The 26190-nt window shown below is 35.7% G+C and overlaps 1 protein-coding gene across 1 annotated transcript; it reads left to right on the forward strand.

Annotated features, from left to right (window-relative positions):
- Nucleotides 1-5822: 5822 nt before the first annotated feature.
- Nucleotides 5823-26190, forward strand: LOC128017338 (kinesin-like protein kif7). The gene is made up of 19 exons (XM_052602689.1): nt 5823-5964; nt 7426-7816; nt 8719-8919; nt 9659-10046; nt 10992-11532; nt 11714-11857; nt 13400-13597; nt 14821-14957; nt 15080-15210; nt 15337-15498; nt 16669-16871; nt 18024-18221; nt 21083-21208; nt 21640-21816; nt 21907-22122; nt 23114-23320; nt 23793-23991; nt 24756-24917; nt 25645-26190. Exons 2-19 carry the CDS (start codon nt 7489-7491, stop codon nt 26007-26009), a joined length of 4083 nt encoding a protein of 1360 aa, XP_052458649.1. The 5' UTR covers nt 5823-5964; nt 7426-7488; the 3' UTR covers nt 26010-26190.

The following is a 26190-nucleotide window of genomic DNA, read 5'->3' on the forward strand; positions in this document are numbered from 1 at the left end:
CCCTCATGCATTTCTGTTATCGTCAAATAACAAATGCTTGTGCTTTATATATTTTGCATGCCATTCAGCTACTGTAGCTTGACTCCAACTGGACAGATAAGTGATTAGAAAATAGCTGGGTTCACATATGGCATCGGCATGAATGTGCACACAACTTTGAAGGGGACCTGCTTTTGAAGGAGCAGGCCTTTTGAAGCCCCACATGGCTTTGAAAAAAAAGAAGATCAAAACTTGATAGAATGTGCACAAACAGGGGCACATTTGATGTGTCATTACAATCAGGCCTGGAGGAAGACCCAAGCTTGCCCTATAGTCCCCACAGGCATCAGGGAGCAAGGACAGTATTTGATCTAGCGTTTCATGGACACAGGTGCTGGTGGTAAAAAATAGCATACTTACAAGGGCATGTAATGAACGCTATAAGTCCTAGGCGGTTTGCACTACTGTTTTTTATTGGATTTCAAAAGCAAAATTTTTGCTTAAAGATACAGAAAATATTTTCTTTAAAAAAAAAAAAAAAAAAAGGAGACAAAAGAGGATGTGAATCTTTATATGTGACTGTAACCAGTCCAAATAAATCAGTATTATAGCCTATATTTTGGTGACGTTTGTAATCTTATGACAAAGATTGGTCGGTCAATTTATGGCCATGTATGATTTGCACCTTCCTGGGTTTCATCTCGGTCTTAAAGGCCAATTAAAAACTATGCAATGGATAAATAGGGTTATAACACTAAATAAGGTTAACTCACAAAAATTGTCATATAATGTGATCATACAGAGTTTATTTCAGGGTCAGATCTGGTGTGTTACACAGCAAGAGGCTTTAACGAGGAGACGTGTCATAGGAGAACCTGCTCCATTCGAGTCTCGTAGCACAGGTGACACCCAGATGAGGAGAACCGTTCTCGCCTCTCCTCATCAGATGAAGGTACACAATATGACTCATACAACAGAGCTCACCTGAAAAAAAAGAGGAAATTACGAGATATAAAACTAAAACTTATATATTGCTGTTGATGCGGTCACATGAAAAAATAAGAAATTATTTTTTAAACTTGTAAACAAAAAATAAGCTATTAGAGCACATTTTACAAGAAAATATATTTCAGTCAGTCAAAATTTAATTTACTTCAATGTGTTACTTAGCATTTCTTAGTAATTATTTGTGAAAATGTACGTGTAATTCCTGATATGTTGAAAATGGTTTCAAAGTACATCCTACAGCTTTTTATTTTCAGTTTATAAAACAGATACTGTAGAAGAACAATATTTTCCCTTTAATAGACATATTTTTATGTAACACTTTACAATAAAGTCCTATTAGTTAATGCATTAACTAACATTGAGATATACATAACATTATTTATTTTTGTTAATGTTATTTAATAAAAATACACTTGTTCATTGTTAGTTCATGTTAGCTTAGGTCCATTAAATAATTAACAAATGCTATAAAAGTACTCGTTTTTGTTAACTGATGTAGTTAATGTTAACAAATGAACCCTTATTCTAAAAGTGTTACCAATGTATGATATGTTTGCAATGATTACTGATTTTTTTTAGCAAAATCAAAGATGTAGTTTTAGTTATGAATACTGTAAGACTAAAGATTGTATAACAAATATTAATGTTAAGATGTTAATATACTCAGTATTTTCCCTTAAACTTACAGCAAGGTCTCATTTGTTAACATTAGTTATTAACAATAACAATTAAGTTTTTTTTACAGCATTAACTTTTTAATGTTAGTTAATATAGTTTATGTTAGTTTAGAGTGCATTATCTAATGTTAAGAGATAAAAATTTTGATTTATATAATTTATTGGTAAATGCTGAACTTAACATTAACTAAGATTAATAAATGCTATATAAATTTTGTTCATGTTAACTAATAACCACAAATGAAATGTTATTGTAAAATATAGTTAATTAATCTGTCAGTCAGTACAGAATATTGCATGTTTGATCAGCACATTCAGTTTATTTACTGGCATTATGACATACAATATGTTTAAGAATAGGAACATGCCTTCCCTTTATTGATCAGGTCTGAGCTGTTTGCTTCCATAACAATCCAAACACAGAGGATCAGCATTTGAGTAAGTCATTTTGCCAACAAGGGTATCTAGATGTTTGTTCTTATTATGCATCCACACTAATTGACTATATGAGGTTTTATTGCATGATCAACCTCTGATTAGTTTCCCTAAAGAGCTCTGACAGTCTCCTGTTAAAACAAACAACCAAACAAGACAGTCCAGCCATGTTATTGGTGTATTTCTGAATGTGATTGTGTTTCTCTGTTAGTGAAGGAACAGACTGGGGTAGGGGGGGAAATAGACTAAAGCATTGCCAAGCATTTTAGTTCAGTGCTCACGCTCAGTGAGGAGGAAATTAATCAAATTTTTATGAATAATTAAAAAAAGAATATTAGACCTTCCTGTCGCACTCTGAGTAACAAGCTTGCTTGATGAGGCATCATAACAAAATTATAGCAAAGAGAATTCTGCTTCAACTTACAGACATGATTTTTAAGTAAATGCAATTAGAATATATGCAACTTCGAAATAATGTTATTTTTCACATACAGAATTATTTATCTAAGCATATTCCTTTCATAATTTTTTTGTTAAATCAGAACAGATTACATTGTTTAAAAAAAAACACATGAAGCACATTTTTTTGGTTACATTTGTTTTTCAGTGTGTGCAGTATTCAGTTCACAGCTAAGAAAAACAATAAACAATATAAACTAAATCAGAAATGCACGTCCGATGATAAACAAAATATTAAGCAAAAGCATATAACAAATATTTAATACACAGAAAAAATTACTTTAAAACAGTTTTGACCAACCCGATCTCACGGTAATTCGTACATTTTTCACAAGGTGGCTTATTCGTACGAATTCATATGACCTCACTCGTACAAATTCATACGATTGTTACAAAAACGTACGTATTTTACGAGTTGCACAATTCGTATGAATTTGTACGAATGAAATACACCTAACCCCGCCCCTAAACCTAACCGTCACTGGGGTTTAGACAAATCGTATAAAATCGTACGAGTGAGGTCGTACAAATTCGTACAAATAAGCCACCTCGTAAAATACGTACGAATTGGCCGTGAGATAGCGTTGGTTTTGACTCAGAAATTGCTTGCAAATTTCACAAACAATTTCAAAGAAACTCATTGAATTAAACATGACATTTAGAAGTACAATAACTGAAATAGTATTTTCTTGTACAACGTAATCCAGTTATCTTTGTTTTATTTACAGCTTAGAAAATGTTTTTTTACAGCATGTAATGCATTTCACCATATTCATTAAGCCAATTTTACATCACATGAATACAATAGAAAGCAAACGGCAACCATCAAAAAGAAAATTAACACTGTACAGTGTTGAAAATTCTCGGAAAAATATGATCTGTGAATTTCCTCCCTATTCTCACGTCTGTCACTCACCGAAACATAAGTGGTTCTAGAGAGCTGTATTCTCCCCACAAAACCGACTAATTAAGTTATACTTTTGGAAATGTTAGTCCGGTTGTTTATTTCAACGATGGGCACAATTTCTCAGAACAATATTTCTGTTGTTCACATTGTTTGCCCCCTCATTTCAGACTGTCAATGAAAATGGTTCATGAGTGGCAAGTCAAGCAAGTTGCACAAGTGATTATTATGACCATTTGTGTCCATTCAAACTGCACAAGGACACACTAACCACCACATCCACTTATACCCACAATGCTTCAGTGGAAATTGTACAAAATGTAAGACCCTCTTTGCAACTAGAGGACATGATTTCTTAAGATTTTAATAATGCATTACTATTCAACCATTATATATCTGCCAAGAGGTTGATTGGATAGCCCACAGTAAAAGAGACCTTTTTCATGAGATGAGTCTTTTGATAAATGCCTGAATGCATGCGGATGTGCAGAATGGTTAGAAAGGACTTCTCTTTGGGCAGAATCTCGAACTATTATGACAGTCTGTTTCATCACAGTGAGATTTTGCAATGTGATGTACAGTATGCACAGATGGATGGAGTTCTGTCCAATAACCTATATTTTAAATCCCAAGAGAGTCAAATTTATGCAGCATAATTGTTCAGAGAGAGCCAGTAAACATTTTATGAGGGTGGCCCATGTGCAAGCACATTTAAACTGAGAGCCAATGTTGAAATGTTATAAAGGATCAGTGTAAGAGGCTTGAGTAATGAGGAGTCAGTTGATGACCTGTGGATATAAAGACGGATATGGACAGCAGAGACTGCATCTGAAAAGGGCAGGGGGATTCAATGGCTTGACATTATTAACTTGAGACATTTTTTCCTTTTTCAGAATGTGTCTTCAAGTCTCTTTATATTAAACAATGGTTTTATTGGATTTCTGGTCTTTTTTATTTGGATCTGAAATGTTTCAAATCCATGTGACTGATCAACTCTTCCTGTTATATTTATTTATTCATTCATCCATGTATACAAAGACTCTATTTATTTTTAATTTTAAAATGAATAAATATAGTCATGGTGTTCGTCCTGACAAGTAACAACTTCAAATATGATTAGAAACTTTATTTTAATTATTTGAATGCATGCTTTTGTTACAGTGACAAGTCAGCATGTGCGGTGGGATGAATCAGCCTAGTTCTGGACAATCTCATTGCAGTGTTAAACCGAGAGTAATCAATAAATGCATTGTAAATATTGTGCCTAAATTCTTCACATTCACGTATTTTGGGCACCATGGAAGACTAGTGATTTTGTTGTTGTGAAGTCACCGGTACTGACAACAAGTCACAGTCTGCCTCAGTGACCAGAATCCACTCAGCGTGAACTTCACCGCCGGACTTTGATTGACAGGTCATCACTTTCCAGCAACAAAGATCACACTAATGTTGTGCATGAAGGAGCAAGAGGTTCTTCAGGCAAAATGTTTATGATGACAACCCAGTATTCTGTTACATACATAGAACATTTATAAAAACATTCTAATTCTTTTTTAACACTTTAAATAATGTAATATACTACTACTCTTATGTGTACTCTGTTCACCAAATAAATCAATAAAATAAATGACTTTTTATTTGTCCATTTGCCAATGAAAGTTGTTTGATAAAAATTGAGACAATTGATTGAAAATACATTTAAAAATGCAATATATCAGATTAAATTAATTAAATTTAAAGCTATTCGCTTTCTAGCACATAAAGGAAACTGACACTAGTAGTCACATAGAGAGCTATAACTAAGTAAAAGTACAGTTAGCCTACACAAATTAGCTTTGTGTCTTTTCTCTGTTGTATTTAAATCATCATTTTAAATTATATATTTAAATAAAAAATTCCTTAAGCTATATTTGGTGCAAAAATGAAAACCATAACAGGTTCCCATGTGACAAGTGTAGGACAAATTCAAGTGTTAAATGTTTCTTTCTACCTCCATAATAATGCCTAGGAATTTATGACATTGACTTTCAAATATAAACCTATATTTGTCTAAATAAATAAATAACAAAATAGATAAATACATTTAAAATGGCTAACTTTCTGCAGTATAAACTGTGACAACTATCCCCAGTTGCTCCTGTAAGAATAAGATGTGAGTGTGGCTATAAATCACAGCCAATAGATGCAAACAAAAACAACTATTTAATATTGTGTTTATCCTCCAAATATAGAAAATGGTAAGACAATGGTACTTATTAATATCTCTTTTTTTTAACATGATAAGGATAACTTCTCGTTAAGTCAAAATATTACAACAATAACAACAAAACTAAACGGATTTTACTCTGGCATTTAAGAAGCCGACTGAATGACATCACTGCTTCGAGCAGTGCTCGTCGTGGGCTGCTCTGGATCCAGGGAAATTGAGGGAACTGGCTCTGGGAATGGGATTGGGAATGTGATGTTCCCCGCTGAGTCGGATTGATGGATTCGAAAACAACAGTAAGTCTGAAAGTTATATATAACGTTATATAAATAAAAAACAAGAAACATCCAAAACTTGACATGGCAGAAGCGGTTTGAGAGCGTGTTTTTCTGTGCTTTGTGTCTGTTGTGTGTTGTTAGTGTTAGAGAGATTTAAACTTTTAATGAGTTTGCTAGCGGCTAGCGTTTGTAGCGGCTCGGCTAAACCAAGTTTAGGGGAATAGTTAAACGCATTCCTCTGCAGTTATGAGACATCTCGTCATTATTGTCCTTTTTTACTTGCTCGAAAGTTGTTTTGGACAGGTTTAAACTCAACTAACGTTAGCCATTTTCTCCTAAACTAGTTGTACCTGCGACCATTAAAGGGATATTTCCCCCAAAATGAAAAATGTATCATCATTTACTCACCGTCATGTCATTCCAAACCCGTATGAATTTATTTCTTATGTTAGACACAAAAGAAGAAATCTCGAAGAATGCTGGTAACCAAAAAGTATTTCTTTACCTACTAAGGAACTCAATGGGGACCGTCAACTGTTACTGTTTGGTTTTTCTAAATATCTTCTTTTGTATTCAACATAAGAAAAATAAATTCAAACAGGTTTTTAATGACATTAGGGTGAGTAAATGATGACAGACATTCAATTTTTGGTAAACTATTTATTTAAAACTTGTTGGTTTATAGTTTCTTTTCTCTTGTAGTTTGTGATTGCAAGATATGCTTTATAAATATCGTCATGATTCACCAGTTCAATTGCCCTGCTGTAGTGTACACATGTGATCTCGGTTAATAATAATAATAAAAAAACTTTTATAGTAACTTAAGAATAATTTATATCATAGTTTTAGAATAAATAGCCTTGCACTGCAAAAACTGCTACATTTATTTTCAAGGCTTTAATTTAATTTTTATTATAGTATTTTGATACTATATTATAATATAGTGCTAATCTAACTAAATCAGTTATTTTATATTTCTAGTAGAATAGAAGTGTTGCTTATGATTCCTATTTGTATTATATTTCCTTATTTTTTACTATTCCTTTATCAAGAAACTTTTTATTATTATCATTTTTATTAATAATATATATATATATATATATATATATATATATATATATATATATATATATATATATATATATATATAATTATTTTTTTTTTTATTTATTTTTTTTGGCCTAGAGGCTATTTGATATGTCTCTGAAATCCATAGGAAAACTGAAAATGTCCTGGCAGAAAATTACCAATATATTATAAATTTATTGAAATTTCCTTTAGCCCTTAAACATAAACACAATTTAATGCAGAATCCAAAATATGGGTAATTGTATTGAACTGTATTCCGAAAAATCAACGCAGAAAATTCCTTATGTTAACAGTACATTTGGGTGTATTTTTTTACAGACTTTATTTTAAATGTGTCAAATGTTTTGCTCTATACTCTTTCAGTTCATAACTGGTGCTTATTTAATTCAGTGGCCATAGGAAGCGGTATCACAGCACCGCAAAAGTAATGAGGGACCAATAATCAGCTCAGCAATGTCTCCCAAAGGAGTCAGCCAAAGTAAAGTGGAGGAAACGACTGTACAGGTAGCTGTCCGGGTGCGTCCACTGCTTCCCAAAGAGATTTTACACAACCATGAGAGCTGCATCACTGCAGACCCAGAGGAGAAGAGGGTCACTCTGGGCAATGACCGCCACTTCCACTGTGACTTTGTGTTTGAGGAGAACTCTACGCAGGAGGATGTGTACACAGAGTGCGTTCAACCCCTCATCGAGGCCTTCTTTCATGGTTTCAATGCCACGGTTTTCGCCTATGGGCAGACCGGCTCGGGCAAAACCTACACCATTGGAGAATCCAATATTTGTAAGTCTATTGAACTTAAGTCAAACCATTTATTTATATAGTGCGTTATAGGTGTGGGCAATACGGCTAAAATATCATATCACTATTTTTTTTAGGAAGGTTCACAATCATTTCACAATGTTGTTTTATAATGGCTATTTTGCATGCTGTAAAAACTAGTTGGCTTCAAGCTTTATTGAAGATGAGGAAATATGCAGACCGAAGAAACAAATGACAAGCAATAGAACAAATATACAAATTAAGTAAACATGTTTTAATTTTTTCAGGTAAGTCTATCTAATAGATAAGAAATTTCAGATAAGAAATACTATTGAAAAGGAATAACGTAATCATGTAATATGCAATACTGCATTTTTATTAAAGCTATTTTTTAACCTTAATGACACACAGCAGCAGGTTTATTAGGCTGCTGTCACTTGAAGATTTCTCCCAATCAAATGCATTTATGTAAATACTCACCAAGGCAGGCATTTTATTTTTGTGTGTTTCTTTATTGCTTCAAAGCAGCTTCATAATAAATCTATGTTGTAAAATTCAACAGTATATAAAAGTGCAATGTTGTTGTTGTTTTTTTATTGGAGATATAATGAGTAATGTATATTTAGTAACTGATTTGTTGATGGCAAAGTAAACTGATTTGAGTAAACGGATCAAAAGCACACCTGAGTTCAGTTCCTTACTGCATATTATTAATTGGACTTTATCTAAACCAGACATGATTCACAAGGCTAGTATAGACTTTATCTGTGTCTTAATGCTTCCACGAGTTTGCACGTTCGTGCTGCCAGCAACACCTCCCCCGGTTCATTTGCCACTGCTCCACTTGCAATCTGAGATCTTGCGTCTTAGCATTCTGCCTCAGAGAGTCATTCATTAACCTGCTGTTGGTTTTTTGGCCGCAGCTGCTTTTAGGGATGACGAGCAGGGCATCATTCCCAGAGCCGTGGCTGAGATCTTCAAACTGCTGGACGAGAATGACCTCAATGACTTCTCCATCCGAGTGTCGTACATGGAGGTTTACAAAGAGGTCTTCAGAGACCTTTTGGAAGTTGAGACGGCCAGTAAAGACATACATATTCGAGAGGATGAAAAGGGCAACCTAGGTAAGTTTTTGAGGGAAAACTTTTTTTTTAGTGCAGAACAAGTAGGAATGTACGAAATATACACCCGTTCATTAAGATTTTGAAACGTTTATGAAAGTTTTTCAGACCAAAAACCAAAAAAATTGTGAAATATTATCAGAATTTTAAATAAATGTTCTATTTTAATACATTTTAAAATGTATTTTTTTCCTGTGATTCAAGTGTCACACTCTTAGATATCATACTGATATTCTGATTTGATGATCGAGAAACATTCCTTATTATTATCAATGTTAAAAACAGCTGTGCTGCTTCATACTTTCAGGATTTCTTTGATAAATAGAAAATAAGCATATATTTAAAATATAAATATTTTGTAACATTACACTTGCTGTCACCTTTCGATCATTATAATGCATCTTTGCTGCATCAAAGTATTACTTTCTTTAAAAAACAGCAACAAAAAAACCTTATGGAACACACAATTGTTATAATAATTATTATATAGCTATTTTTAAATTAAACTATATAATTCTGTATTTTTAATTATAGAATATATTAATCATGTCAGCTGCTCATAGATTGACAAAATCCTGTCAGCATTTGTTTATTTTTCAGTAATTTTTTAGTTTTAATATGCTTCTCCTCTTTTAAAATGCTTTATTGTCTGTATACTTAGTGTTTTGTGTTGTGACTCGCAGTGTTTTTGCACTATGTGACTGTTCGGAAAAAGAAAGACATCATTTGTGTTTACACACAGTGCTTTCCGGTGTGAAAGAATGTGAAGTGGAGGGACTTGATGAGGTGCTGAGTCTCTTAGAGTCAGGAAAGACGTCCCGTCACACTGGGGCCACGCAGATGAACCCCCACTCCAGTCGCTCTCACACCATCTTCACGGTGCTCATGGAACAGAGGCGTGGAGGTTCTAGAGCAGCGGCCGGGACTGTGCAGATCCTCTCTTCCAAATTTAATTTTGTGGACCTGGCTGGATCAGAGCGCATCCTCAAAACCGGGAACACTGGTGAACGGCTCAAGGAGAGCATTCAGATCAACAGTGGGCTTCTAGCTCTTGGAAATGTCATTGGAGCTCTTGGGGACCCCAAAAGAAAAGGCACTCATATCCCATACAGAGATTCCAAAATTACCAGGTACAGATCATTTTACTTTTTACTGTTTTTTTTAAAATGCTGATTACAGCATAATTGCAAGAAAGACTAGACCTTATCAGTTACTATTGCTTACTCTTAAAGACAAACATTTTTTTTTTTTTAGTGGAGTGTCAACAGAAAGTAATTATTTCTGAATGTAAATTATTGTTTTAATTATTTAAATGTTTATTTATTTAAACTGTTTTTGTCAGGAAAAATAGATGGTAAAACCAAGCATCACTGACCTTTTTTTTTTTAATAGTTTTAGTTTGACATTCATTACTGTGCTAAAGTTTAGGGTTGGTAGGAAGATTTTTGTTTTTGAATGTCTTTCCAAGGGCGTTCACAAAGGCTGCATTTATTTGAACAAAAACAGTAACATTGTGAAATATAATTGTTCTGTATTTCTACACCACTGTTCACTTGCTTTGGATCAGTAAGTGTTTTTGTTTTTTTTCTTTAAGAAAAAAAATCACAGTTTCCATAAAAAATGTGAAGCATTAAATTTGATTTCAACATTAATAATAAATGTTTCTTGAGCAGCAAATCGAATTATCACAATTATTTCTGAAGTATCATGTGACACTGAAGACTGGAGTAATGATGCTGAAAATTCAGCTTTGCCATCACAGAAATAAATTACATTTTAAAAGATGTTAAAATAGAAAACATTTATTTTAAATGCTTATAATAGTTCTGTTTTTACTGTATTTTTCATCAAATAAATGCAGCCTTGATGAGCATTTCATACTTATTTTAAAAACATAAATCTTACTGACCACCATCTTTTGAACAGTTGTGTATATATTGTTAGCCTGTTTTCTGAAAATGTAATTTTATCTTTTACATCTCTGATTGAAATGCTCTCAGTGGTGTTGTGTAACATCCTTTAGTTAGTCTAAAGGTGTTTAATATGTGTCAATCTTTGTTGCATCTTTTTATCAGGATCTTAAAGGACTCTCTTGGAGGCAATGCCAAAACCCTCATGATTGCCTGCATAAGCCCTTCCTCCTCAGATTTTGATGAGAGCCTAAACACACTCAACTATTCCAAGCGGGCTCGTAACATCCAAAACCGGGCTACAGTCAACTGCCGGGGGGAACCAGACCGTGTTGAGGGACTTGAACTCCAGATCAAAGCACTAAGACGAGCTCTTGAAAACCGCCAGCGCTCTGAAACCCGCATTATCACTCGCTCCGACCCCGAGAAGAGACTTCGGCCCTTTGACCTGGACGTGAGGAAGTTGCAAGCAGAGAGCGCCCATTACAGGACGTGCACGGACTCAGCCTACAGGCTTTTGACAGAGCTCCAGGGCGAGGGATCTCTGAATGCCGGTCAGCTCCTGCGGGTGAAAGAGTGGCTTTGCGCCGTTGAGGAGGAACGCAGCGGTTTGACCTCAGCGTCAGGGCTGGACAGCGGCATTGAGAGCGGCTCTACTGAGGTCAGCACCGCGCTCAAAAGAGGGCGGACGGCACCGAACAACCAGGTTGGCTGCAGGCCATCCATTTTCAAATATGAATATTTTATGTTTAACAATTCATCATCAAAAAGGAAATAATGTTTCTTGTCAGGTCAATATTTCTAAAGCATTAATTTCAGATATGCTCAGATTTCATGATGTGATTATCAGCGTAATTCTCACGGCAGTGGGACTTTTTATGCCAAAGGATCCAGACCATGTGAAAGAGGATTGGAGCGGAGACCGCGAGGACTTCATTTCCCAGCTGCAAGCCCAGATAGAGCGACTAGAACAAGAAAACACGGACTTCTTAGCTGCCCTGGAAGATGCCATGGAACAATATAAACAACAGGTAAGAGAATTGAAATCTTTACCTAGTGTTTTTGAATGAAGATTTAATTATGCTATATTTCAGAGTCTTGGGAAAACTGTTTCTATAGTAAAAATATTATAATATAATAATAATAATAAATGAACAATCATTTATTTATACCTATTTATATAATATATTTATTATTTAATACATATATTTGTATTTATTTATATATTTATGATTTTTTTCAGCAGCCATTATTGCAGTCTTCAATTTATGAATAGAAAGTTAAAAAGAACAGCATTTATTTGAAATAAATATTTTATAACAACATGCAAGTCTTTTACCAAATTTTACTGACCTTTTGAATCTTACAGACTTTTGAGCAATAGTGAGAGTGTTTCCTAAGGGAGTGATGGTAAATTTGATATATTTTAACTTTTCCTATAATGAATCTCTTCTTTTGGAAAGCTGTTGAAACGCTTTTGTGGATGTAAAAGTGTGAGAGCCCTGTTTGTTTACAAAAATGGTATTGCGAAATAGCTTTGCTGTTTTAGAAAGTCTGCACATCATTGAGCTGTTTGTCTGTTTTTGTATATTTTACAGACAGTATTTTACCCACAGCCATAAAAACAGACAACAAAGCGAAGCAGTCAGGTTTTATAAATGGATGATAGATCTGAACGCAGCTCAATTGTTGAGTTATTCAGCATGCCCAATAGACATGGTTTCTGTTTTTTTAATGTTGAATCATAATAGATATGTCCTCACAAAAACACTTAAATCAAGAGACACCATGTTGTGCTAATTATCTGAGCACTGATCAATTAAATTGTTTATGGCATGCGTCTGTCTTTTCTATTGAATTCATATTGAATTTCAAAAATTAAAAAAATTTACAGTATGGTCTAAGACAAATATTACTCTCACTATTACTTTTGCTTTTTTTTTTTAAACCCCTTAGTTTAATTTGTACATTTCTTTACACAAGCTATTATCTGTCTGTCTGTCATTCTAGAATTCTAGCATTCTATTGTTCTGTCTAAATATCGTTCTGCCACTCTATTCATTCCAACGTTCTATTTATCATTCTAGCTATTGTTCTATCATTGTTGTTATAGCTAAAACTAAAACTAATATAATAATTATTGTTAATTAAAATAAAGCTAATAGAAAATATAAATATAGGATGAAAAAAAAACTAAATGAAAGTTAGACATAATAATACAATAAGTTTAAGTTGAAGCTGAAGTGATAAAATAAAAATAAAACTGAGATTAAAGCTAAACAGAAATAAGTAAACCTCAAACTAATGAAAGTGTCTACAGCACAACAAAATTACTGAAACCAAAATTGAGATGATTAAAATATATTAAAATTGAAATATCTGTCTGTGTTGTTGTTAACTAAAACTATTCAAAATAATTTTCCTTAATTGAAATAAAGCTGATGGCAATCTTAAACTAGTTTAAGTACCTATGAAATCGATCTGCCTTTTCTATCATCAAATTGAAAATTCTAAATCTTCTGTATTTCTGTATTATGTGGTTGTAACTGGATGTGATTTTCTCTTGCTCCTAGAGTGATAAGCTACAGGAGCAGCAGGATCTAATAGTGGAGCTTCACAGTCTTTTAGCCCGGCCTGGAGGAGAAGGGCTGCTCCACCTGAAACAGAGACCTCACACGGCTCCTAACAACTCACTACTGCAGACATCAGACACCGCCGGCCGCCTCTCTCCTCCCTGTGACAGTGATGTGGGCAGAAGCCTCATCAGACAGGTAACTGATATGTTTTGATTTGTCTCACAGGCAGCGTCCTCGACCACAAACACACATCACCTTTTATTCAGGATACAATCCACAGCTGCCACCACCTGTGTTGAGCTGCTGTTAGTAGTGCACAAACATCTTCAGACACTTCACCCACATACTTTCAGATGCAAACAGATTCAGCTAATTGCCAAGGTAACATTGTGATGTCTTAACGGACAATTATACCCCCTAAAACCCACGTTTGATGTTTATTTTTTTTAAGCCTCATGTATGACAAGCTGACATTTGATGCATTCAAATGTCTGAAAACAGGGTTATTTGTTAAAGCTATAAGCTATGAGCGGCTGTGTGCTAAGCTTATTTTCAACCACTGCACTGTTCTCCAAAATAATAGATGGCAGCACCGAAAAAAAATAGCAGTGAAGAAGCACCTTACTGATTTGTATGTTTTCCTGGCTTTGTATGATGTTATTAATTTATGTTAATTGAACAGTAATTAATTGCAAAAGGTGGATAAACAACAGAAACACTGCGTTTACAGTGACGGTGAGTTTATATTTTACAACCCTAGTCAAGATTTTTACAGCTAACGTTCAAAAGTGTGGGACCACAGATTATTTTTAAAGAAATAAATACTTTTATTGTGCAAGGAGGACACATTAAATCATCAAGTGACAACAATCAGCTTTTCCACTGTTACAAAAAACATTATTTTTCAAATAAATACTGCTTCAGATTAACCATTTTGCTTCCACAAAAATATGAAGCAGCACAACTGTTTTCAACATTGAAAATAATAGGAAATGTTTCTTTAGCAAATCAGAATATCAGAATGATTTCTGAAGGATCATGTAACACTGAAGACAGCTTTGCCATCACATGAATAAATGAAAGATATTTTATAAATTACATAACAGTTTTCATCCAAATAATATCATTCATTAGCATTGTTATTGGTGAAATTGTTAGAAATGATTTGTGACTGTGTGTGTTTATCAGATATTTTATGGTAGATAAGGTGCCCCAAACGAAACCAAAACTATTATTAAAATGTAATTGCTCCAAATGAAATGTTATAATATTGTTAATTATTATTAGAGCTTTCTGTTCTGGGTAAAGGCTGAGAAATATTTACTAAATACTTTTTGAAATCCACATGGAGAAAATTAATAGTATTTATTAAGTAGCATTATAATGCATGTTTTCACCTTTTTTGTGAACTGTTTTAGGTTGAATTGGGTGCCTCAGTAGACAACAGCTCATTTTCAGACCAGACCCAGTGGGACAGCAGACTTGGAAACACTCACTATGAAACCTCTGGGAAAGGAGATGAAGATGGCCATGTTCAAACTGCCAGAGATATACGGTATTTAATATATAAGTATACATAATATATAAGTATGTACAATTATTTTTAATCAGTTCTAATAAGAAGGTTTATTGAGATGAAATGTCTAATCTATTCAGCATTGCCATCATTCTTGACAGATCCATCAATGTAACCCGGACAAAGAAAGATGCTACATTGCTCCAAGGGTCTTGTGCTGGGACCAGTGCAACCCTGTCCCATACGCTCGGACTTGGCCATCCTCCGGGTCTACTATGCACCAGACGCACATGTGGGTTAAACATCCTTGAAAACATTTGACAAGGGACTCAGTGTTTGATGGAAATGCACCGGCCCACATTAGTTTCTTTCCAATATTCAGTCAGTTGGCATTGATTGGTTTTGATTGGTTCTCCAGCTAACAGCAGCTTTGGCGAGAGCTCGGTGTGGGAGAGCGTGAGAGGTTTTGGAGGGGAGTTCTGCTCAGAGAGAGGGCTTCTCCAGGCACAGCAGAAGATCAGAGAGCTGTCCATCACCATCCGCATGAAGGAGGAACTCATTAAAGAGCTGGTCAAGACAGGTGAGAAAACCTGCTGGGCAGAGGTACCAGTATTAAAATGACAAAAAAAAAAAAAAAGTGTGTTCTGAAAAATATGTGTCACAGAGTACAGACTGAAAAACCTTAAAAATATTTGTGTGCACCTGTTATGATAATTTAATTAATCTCCACTAGAAGAGCAGTTTATTTCATTTGTATCTTTGTTCTGTTGTTTCTAAACTATTCTTTATTTTATTAATGCCTGTTAACTTAATTTACTGAATGATTTAGAGAAGGCTGGTTGTTCTTTTATTGAAACATACAATTATACAATGTTTTTTAATTATATTACAAAATATAAAGCCAATACAGTGTTGCAGTTATGAGTCTTTTGCCAAAAGTCAGTACTCTTATTTTTTTTATTTCAATGCCTGAAATAAGGTCAAATCCAAAAGCCAGTGGAAGAATCATATTGGGTTTTTGTCAGTGGAACCAGGTTAACGTGTACTACTAAGCTTACAAAATTACGTCATCCCTGCAGCACTTTTTGTGTCCCTACCAGTGTGCAATGACTAATCAATAAAAACTTTAATAATGGATAATGAAAATGATTGGCAACCAGTTTCATCATCTGTTAGTCGAGTCTTTGTGTTATGCAATGAGGAACCTTCATCAGTTGTGCTAATATAAGTAAGTCGCTTTGGATAAAAGCGTCTGCTGAATGAATAAATGTAAATGTAATATACAGCAGTGAAAAACAGTTCTGTGAAACAAAATGGCAAGCTCACAGAGCTAGCATGCACGATTTAAGTTGTCCAAAGCATGGGAGCATATTATATTAAATGCTTCATAGAGTATTATGTGTCCAGTGTTTTGTGACAAAAGCTTGTGTCGTTTAATGTAGCTGCTTAAATTGGTTCAAGTCTTACATATCTGTAAATGTTAGAAATTCACTTTTATTCGGTGTAAAGACACCCCATCTCAATGTATGCAAACAGAATCTAGCAGATGACATAATCTAATGGTTTGATTCCTATTTTCATAAAGAAATGTATTGAATTTGCCATAAAACTGTATTAGTTTCAGTGTATTTTTCTTTGCACATTACCATTTAAATGTTTGTTTATTAATGTTTGTCTCTCATGCTCACCAATGCTGCATTTATTTGATCAGAAATATTGTCATGTTCAGTGATTATCGTGTCCTCTCTAGGTAAGGATGCCCAGGCCATGAACAGGCAGTACAGTCATAAGATATCTGAGCTGGAAGCCGAGGCGGAGCAGGCCCGTGTGGAGCTCACAGATGCACAAAAGCAGCTGCAGGACCTGGAGGCTCAGGGCAGTCGTGACGCTGCTGACCGCTCCAAGGCTCAGGAGTGCAGGAGGAAAATCGCAGCTGCACAGAGCAAAGTTCAGGTCTGTGTCTGGCTGCCTTGGCTTGCCGAAAGGCGTCATTATGCAAATCCCTTTTGAGTGGTGTTTCTCTAGAATGGTTTAAGGGTTGTCACAATACCAACATTTCAGCCTTGAATACCACAGCATGAATTGATACAATGGCACAGGAGTTTCTCCCTACTGAAAGTTTTTTTGTTTTTTGGGGGAAAATATGTTTAGTCAGCTGAACAATCATAATATTAAACTCCATGTGAACCAGAAGTTGCGACCACCTTTACTTCCGTTGTTTCATTCAGAAGAACACTGAAGCTCAAGCCCAAGCCGTCAAACTGACATCGTTTCATCAGGGGAGGTGCATTTTCAGATTTGGTTTCAAGATCACGAAGGCTAGCAATTATTTTTTGTGGATTGACTTGAGATCACAACAAAAATAACAAAATATGTGCTAAAAAAAATAAGTCAATTTTAATTTCTTGTGTGCTTTAAACAACAGTGCACGCTGTACTTCTATCACTCACAACTTTATTTTCATTCCTTTTAAAAATTAAATATGGTGTAAATGAATGTTACAAAATAAAGAGACTTAAATGATATGTGAAACAGCCCTTATTGCAAATATTTATTAAAATGTGAACTTTTAGTGACGTGACATTCAGCCAAGTATGGTGACCCATACTCAGAATTCGTGCTCTGCATTTAACCCATCCAAAGTGCACACACACACACACACACGATGAACACACACCCAGAGCAGTGGGCAGCCATTTATGCTGCGGCGCCCGGGGAGCAGTTGGGGGTCCGATGCCTTGCTCAAGGGCACCTCAGTCGTGGTATTGAAGGTGGAGAGAGCACTGTACATGCACTCCCCCCACCCACAATTCCTGCCGGCCCGAAATTCGAACTGCCAACCCTTCGATTGCGAGTCCGACTCTCTAACCATTAGGCCACGACTTCCCCTCAAAAGGTTTAGTTATCAGGTGTGAAGAATCTTTGAAGAACATAATTGAAGCATTAAGAAATGTGTTCCTTTTTCAGTAATTATACTATTCAGATATATATATATTATATACTAACTTATAGTACATTTTCCCTAGATTGAGGCAATTAAAGTTCAATGCAAATCTATATTCTGGCAGTAACATATATAGCTCTTAACACGTGCTGTGCTTTCAGGTGTTGAAGCAGAAGCAGCGGGACACTGCACAGCTGGCATCGCTGTCTGCGCAGAGCGAGCGGCGTGTGCAGGAACTCGAGAGGAACGTGCAGATCATGAAGCAGCAGCAGGACCTTCTGCAGCGCCGTCTGCGAGAGGAGAGCCAGCAGAAGAGACGGCTGGAGGGTGAGATGCAGAAAGGAAAGCACAGAGTCAAGGTGAGCCGAGTGTTGCATTCAGACTTTTAACAGTGAATGTGGGAAACGGAGCCTGAGAGAAATACAGAGTCAAGTCAAGTTACCTTTATTTATATAGCACTCAAAGCAGCTTTAGTGTTAAACAGGAAAAATATGTGCTGATAATGCAAGGGGACAATAGAAAACAGTCAGTTAATCAGTTACAGTCAGTTTATTGTTGATTTAGTGATGTCTTTGTCCAGCTCAGTTTAGTTCTGAGGACTGAGGACAAATCTTGTGGTCTTGTGCCGAAGGCCGACGAGGTCTTCACAGGGGATCTTTCTCTAGGGTTTGTCTGTTTGACCTGGTCTCCGCTGACATTATGGGCTGTAGATGTTAACTGTAGGAGCTGATCCACCATCTGATCTGGATGCGGACTGTATCTGGGTGGCTACGGTGACCTCAGAATAAGAATAAAACAGAATAAAATTAGCGTAGATGCCATTCTTCTTACGATGTAACAAGTACACATCGAGTGTCGTGTGAAGTGTTCTTGGTTTCAAAGAAAATGGAGATTTGAGATCGGTCTGTAATTAACGAATTCTCCAGGATCAATAATAAAAGGCTTTTGGTACATATCTTTATGACAATGATGAATTAATGATATTAAATAAGAGGATCTATGACTTCTGGAGCGTAGATGGTATAGGATCTACCATACATATTGTTGGTTTAGATGATTTAACAAACTTATACAACTCTTCCAGGTCCTGTAGTAGAGAACGGGTGGAATTGTTCCTTAGGGGATATATAGTTCACTGTCTGATGCAATACTGTTGCTGAGTGCTGCATGGTTATAATTTTATCTCTAATTCTATCAATCCTGGAAGTAAACAAGTTCATAAAGTCTGCCGTGTGTCTGAAGATGTCTGCGCCTGCTGATGCTTTATTTATTTTTTTTGTTAATTTAACCACCGTATTGAAAAAATACCTGGGCTTGTGTTTGTTTTCTTCTAAAAGAGACAAAGTAAGCAGATCAAGCCGTTTTTAAGGCTCATCTGTATGTAATAGCACTTTCCCTCCATGCAGTACGAAGTACCTCTAGTTTAGTTTTCTTCCAGTTGCATTCCATTCTCTGGGCTGCTCTCTTTAGGGCATGAGTGTGCTCTTTATACCACGGTGTCAGACTGTTTTCCTTAATCTTCTTTAAGCATAAATGAGTGATCGTATCTAAAGTGCTAGAAAAGAGATTCAGTAGTATCCATTACACCATCAAGTTTATCTGAGCTATTGGATATGCTGAGGAATTGAGACAAATCAGGATTGCTGAATGATTCTGACCTACCACAGTTGTTTGATGAACTCGTGGAAAATGGAGCGAGAGAGAGAGAAAAGAAACTAAGTGAGAGATAAAATAAACAGTATGTGTGAAGAATTCCAAAGCAAACTATGTAAAATAAGTTTGATAGATAATATATTTATACAGTACATTCCCATTTTTAATTTATACGATAAAATACCTATTTGATTTTCATTCAAATCTTTTCTGCTGATTTTTTTCTTAAATTATTTTAGAAAAACTTTTAATTAATTTAACTTTTTAAATGTTTCTCGCTCACACAGAGCTGAGATTGCGCTGTGCAAAAAGTAACATTCAGAAGCTCATAAACTTGTCAGCGCTGACACGTGACTTTAATTAATCCATACTGAATCGCTACATTATATTTCTCAGGAACGAGGGCAGTAAAATCGCTGTTTTAGTATCTAAACTGTGCTTCATTGTTAGTAGAGCGAGACAATTTACGCTTCTTTCTTTCCCTCTCTCCCTCTCCCTTTTTATCTCAAAATGGCCATATTTGAGAAAAAAATAATTGTAGTTTGCATGACTTGATATAGCTGTCGGCCATTTAACATTTCTATAGTAAAAACGTATCGTTAAAAGTTGACTAATTAAATGATTTGCAGCTTCATTTTACCTCACTCTCTTTAAACTGATGCTTCGCGCTCTGCTTCTATGTACAACAAACCCCGCATACTGTGATTTAGATTGGCCATCTCAGTCATTTTGACATTGACGAGCGCTGAGGCTTTGATTTGAAGCGCATGCATCCACAGACTAGTTCAAGTTCATTCTCACACAATAAGAGTATTTATAGCTCCTAACAGGCTGTGTGACGTTGAGTCACAGTTATTAGTTATTATCTCAAAATGTACGTTAGTATGCAGTTTTCCCTATTGCTCGCGTGCCAGTGATTATCCCTATGCATGCTACTGTTAGGTTGCTGACCCCTGCTGTATAACACTATTGTTCAAGTTCTTAGGATCAGTAAGATTTTTACTAAAGAAATGTTTACTTTTTCCTAGCAAGAATGCATGAAATTGATCAAAAATGACAGTAAATACATTTATACAGTTACAAAGACTATTTTAAATAAATGTTGTTCTTTAGAGTTTCTATTTATCAAAGAATCCTGAAAAAAAGTATCTCCGTTTCAACAAAAATATTGTTTTCAAAATGTATTGTAATAAGAAATGTGTTTTTTTGAGCTGCAAATCAGACACTGAAGAGTGAAACATTGCACTTTTGAACAGTAGTGTATAAAATATAAAACGGTAAACGTGCTCGCACATTTTCTTCATAAAATATAGAAATTAAGCTATGTTTCTGTCTTGTTTGCTACAGATCACGTCTTTCTTTGTATGGCGCTGCTACTGTTGCAGACATTTCACATTTAATGGTTTTTTGGAGTGTTCATCACAGTTTTTTTCAGGGGGCCAGCATTAGTCATCTGCGTTTCTGTATTCTGAACAATAATAATCTGCAGAGAAACCTCAGCCTCTCAGTTATTCTTGTTGTTCAATAGAGAATAATTTACCAGACAGCCTCTTTCTCTTTCTCAAAGGAGCTGGAGATAAAGAACGAACAGCAGCAGAAAATACTGAGGATTAAGACGGAGGAAATCGCTGCCTTCCAGCGCCAGAGGAGGAGTGGAAGTAACGGCTCGGTCGTATCACTAGAGGAACAGCAGGTGGGTTGAGACAGAAAATCAAAATCGTGCTCCTTTTTATCAAACCCCTCCCACATTGCTATTACTCAGCAATAAAATATTATTTTTAGATCTCTTTACTCTGTCATACTGTTTAACTAAAGTTTGTAGGAGTTTTATTATTGTTTTCTTGTGGCTGAGGGTATGTTTCAATGGCTTGTCTCAACAGAAATTCCCTCTCAGCCTGGTATTGATATGTGTTTTATGTTATTTATCTTGGAGCAATGCATTTGCTATTTCCAAGGTCATGGTTGTGGGTTTGATTCCCAGGGAATTAACGTATAGTTCAAATGTATCCCTTGAATTCAGTTCCATCCAGCATCTGATGAATACTTTCAAAACACTTGACTTCATTTTAGAAGCATATATTTAATAAGTAAACAAATGCATTCAAAACATCTATGGTTGAGCAGAAGATAGAGGAGCAGAAACGCTGGCTTGATGAGGAAATGGAGAAGGTTTTGGAACAACGACGGGGTCTTGATGACCTGGAGGGAGAGCTGACCAAGAGAGAAGAAATCTTAGCCAAAAAGGAGGCCTTGCTCCTGGAACGCAGCGGCCTGGAATCCAAAAAGCTTCGCTCTAGTCAGGTCTGAATAAACTTGGCGGCTTTGCTTTGTCCCATTGTCCACCCTGTTATGAGTCTTTACAAGTTGTGCTATGTTTTGTTCTCTCTGCAGGCTCTTAGTAAAGACCTGTTGACCTTGTCGAGCCAAATTGAGTCTCTGGAACAGGAGCTGACGGAGAGGAACGGTCTGCTGCGTAGTAGCAGTGCTCAGGACTCCGAGCAGATCAGACAGGAGATCTCCAGCCTCCGGCAGGAGAAGGAGCTCCTCCTCAAACAAAGGGTGGAGCTGGACGACAGATTGAGGCAGGGCAACCTGCTCTCTCCTGAGGTGAAAAATCTGAACTTTTAGAAGTGTTAACATTCAGAACTGCACCGTGTATAGACAAGACACACAACAACAGCTTGAGGAGCTCTACACTGGACAAAGTGGCAATTTGTGTGAATGAAATTCATGTGTCCTTCATGTCAGAAGTAGCAAAGGCATTTGGAGGACGTCAAAAATAGAACCGGGCATCAGCAGTATGTCCCACCACATCCAGTTTAGACAAAATCGCTGTTTGTACTTGGTTAAATATGTATTTTATTATTGTTGTAGACACTGTGTTAGAATTTCCCGACTAGCATTGTTTGGATGCATTAGAATTTTGGAATTTCTAAGCATTTTTTAAATTTTTAAATTCTTAACCAAATTTGTTTGCATCGTTAGAATTCTGAGGACTAGTTTACACAAAACCCCTTTTTTTTTGCATCTCGCTTCTGTTAAATACAAAAATGCTAGGGAAACAGATTGGTCTCAATCATAATTTATTCAATAGTAAAAGATACACAAGTGTAGCCAAATTCACTTGCAAAAATATGCATAACCAAAAAGCAATAAAATTACATATTCATAAAATGTTTCACAAATACAATTCACAGATTAAATTGCTCTGTGCACAAAAAGTCTGAATGTTTAAAAAGTACAAGTTTATTATTGAATCTGAATCTGCAAATCATCATTTGTGTGTGAATCAGCACAGCGTAAAAAAAAAAACATACCTTGAAGTATAAAAATAAATGTGAAGAATTTGTCAAATATTGAATATTTCTCATCTATGTTTGATGTTTAATATGATTGAGGATTAGAAATCTTTTTTAGTTAGAATACCTTAACTAACTTCATCTGGAATACACTATATGATTTAGAATGTCTTAATTTAAATGAATGCTTTCGCATTTTAGTTATTGAACTTTTGGTGCAAAAACTTCCAGACCACGGTTGTCTGCATGATGTTCAAATTAAATTTATTAAAACTGATCTCTCCTCTGTTAAACATCAGGAAGAACGAACACTGTTCCAGCTAGACGAGGCCATCGAGGCTCTGGATGCTGCTATCGAGTACAAAAACGAGGCGATCACCCAGAGACAGCGGCAGCTGCGGGCGTCAGGCAGCATGCTCACACAATGGGAGATGAACCTGATGGCTAAACTCACCTGCCTGTCCGCCTCTGAAACTAGAGCTCTGCTTTGTAAATACTTTGATAAGGTCAGACAGCATCTGCGTTTCCTCAAATTATGTAGTTTGTGAAATTATAGGGTGACACTTTAGTGTTGTGAGTTTTATTCAAAGAGGTGCGATCTATGATTGCTTCAGTTGGTGACCAACGTAATGCAGCACTGAATCCCTGTTAAACAATTACAACGCTTGCACGTCTGTGTTTATCACAGGCACACGTTAGCTTCCAGCCTGTGTGGTCACATTTACTATATTTTGGCAAATGTAGATATTTTTTCCCCCATAATATTTTCATATTCATGCTGCCTTTTAATATAAGTAACTTTAGCTGTTTAACACATTAGGCAAAGGCGAAGACTTGTGTAATTGTGCGATTTTGGAACAGCATGTATTGTGAAAAGCGCTTTACTAGTAAATTGAAATTTTAATATTTGCTTATTCACTTGACCTTCCACTTCAGCTAAGAATGTGACTGTTGTAACACTGTGCGTGTTTTGTAAAGGTCGTGTCTCTTCGTGAGGAGGAGCGCAGGCTGCAGATGGCTCTAGCTGAGCTGGAGCTGAGAGTCGAGGAACAGCAGAACTTTGTTGGGTGGTTGGAAGCAGCTCTGGAAAGACAGCAGCTCGAGGCGGACCGTAGACTCACCCAGCAGCAGAAGGAACATGAGAGAAACATTCAGCTACTGCTGCAGCAGTGCCGAGGTCTGAGTCATGACTACTGCAGTATTCAGGGAAAGTTCACCCGAAGATGAAAATAGTCATCATTTACTCACCCGCATGTAGTTTAAACATTTGTTTAAGCTTTGAAACACAAAGTAAGATATTTTTAAGGAAAACTTTAAGAAACTCCAGCTAACCAAAGCTTAGAATATCCCCCCCAAAAAGTATAAAGAAACAAATAAATGTGAATCAAGCGTTTTAATCCTAATTCAAGTGAAGAGATACAGTCACTAAATCTGATGTAGATATTTAATTTAGGGTTTCATTTACATCTGAACAATGTTTAAGATGCATGAAGAAAATCACGTTTGGCAAACATACCAAATAAAAGCCTACATTTAAATCCATTTACCATTTAAAGCATACAAGACACAAGATTAAAGCCACTTGATTCATATGGATCTGTTTTACAGCATCTTTATGACCTTTTTGGATCTTCTTAGTTTTGGTTACCTGGAGTTTATATAAAATATCTTAATTTGTGTTTTAAAGATCAACCAATGTAAATTGTCATAATTCCAATTTTTGGGTTAAGGATTCCTCTAAGCACATTTACTAGATTGTATTTATCGTTATTTATTCTTGGTTGAAAAACAAGACTGAAGAACATCTGTTTTTTTTTTTTATGACAGCTGTAGAAATATTTCTGAACTGCTCATGTTAAAAATGAGGAAATATCAACCATGAATTCACAAATCATTATGAGCATATAAGGTGAAAGTATTGGCACTTTATTGTGGTTCCAGAACAAATGGATGAGGGTCTGGCCGGTAGACAGCGGCAGTATGAGGGACTGATCCTCAACCTCAGCAAAGAGTTGGACTTGTGCAAAATAGCCAATCAGGAGCTGAACATCAAACTAAGAGAAATATGTGGCCCTGTAAGTCATGCTGGAGAACAAAACAAAGGTGACAACTGCTGTTATTCAGTAACCGTTTTTATTAAATGTTTAGTATTTTAGCCAGCAGATTTTTTATATATCTACATATTTTATTATTTGTTTCCAGTCATTTTTTTTTCTTCGGAAGAAAAAGCAGCTTCTAAATTTTTCAGTTTTCTTCTTCTTTTTATGAATAAATGAAGTCAACTGCTTTCTTAATTACATCTTACAGTTATTAGTTATTTTTATCTTTTGTTGTTCAGACCTATTATTTTCTATGAAAGTGACTCACTTTTTATATATATATATATATATATATATATATATATATATATATATATATATATATATATATATATACTTGCACTTATTACGATCAAAGCTCAGAAAAGCATAATTGAGTTGTTGAAATGATTTGTGCATCATGTTTAAGTCTTCTAAAGTTAGTGTGTGAGGAACAGACTGATATTTAAGCCATTATCCACTCACCATTTAGAACCAGAGTTCAAAGATCTTATTTATGCTTGTTAGTTATTAAATTATGCCTTGGACATGACATGGATGGTTTTATGGATAGTGGTTTGAGGAAAAACACTGTTGGTTGTGTCTTGATAACTTGAAGTGAATTTGAAAACATGACTGCAAATCTGTTAGTTTCATGGAGTAATGAATATAATATTGGGTTGCTTTTAATGTGCCAAAGGCTCCATTTGTTTATTGCTCGATTGCTAAATGTTTTATACACCTTTTCACAGGTTCAAATTGTGACAGTAGGCTTTCAGGTGGGAACCAGTGCAGACTTACTGAAGATGCTAAGCCTACCCTCGAAGCAGAGAGAGTGCAGAAGTCAAGAGAAGAGATGCGAGAGCTGGTACATGCCCCTCTTCCACCCACATGGAGGCGCTCTTCACTCCCTATGGAGGACCAGCACAGCATGGAGGAGCTCGGGCAGAGAGCAGGTTGTGGACTGCCAAATAACAGAATAATTTCCACACACTGGAGCGGGACAGCCTCTCTGCCCCTCACAAGACCACGGAGAGAATTAAGGACACTGAGCCTCAACACAGGACCACTTCATTCCAATTCAGCAATAATTGATGTTCGGAGAAATCCAGTGTAGTTTGTACAGTTAGTATTGTCAGTATTGTTACCAGTAATCCATGGTTTTCAGAATATTGCATATCCTTTTTATTGCTAAAGATTACTGAATGATTGTTAATTGTTTATTTGTACTTTGTCCTTATCAGTCATCCTTGAAATGTACTTTTGATTCATTCAGTCACATTTCAAGCACTTTTTTT

This window comes from Carassius gibelio, chromosome A7 (assembly GCF_023724105.1).
Source record: "Carassius gibelio isolate Cgi1373 ecotype wild population from Czech Republic chromosome A7, carGib1.2-hapl.c, whole genome shotgun sequence".
Taxonomy (NCBI): domain Eukaryota; kingdom Metazoa; phylum Chordata; class Actinopteri; order Cypriniformes; family Cyprinidae; genus Carassius; species Carassius gibelio.

Excerpts from the sequence above, each read along its gene's own strand:
- LOC128017338 (XM_052602689.1), top strand. The coding sequence starts at position 7,489 with ATGTCTCCCAAAGGAGTCAGCCAAAGTAAAGTGGAGGAAACGACTGTA. Across the intron at positions 21,209-21,639 it reads TATCACTAGAGGAACAGCAG|AAGATAGAGGAGCAGAAACG; the intron begins GTGGGTTGAGAC and ends ATGGTTGAGCAG. Across the intron at positions 21,817-21,906 it reads AAAAGCTTCGCTCTAGTCAG|GCTCTTAGTAAAGACCTGTT; the intron begins GTCTGAATAAAC and ends TTCTCTCTGCAG.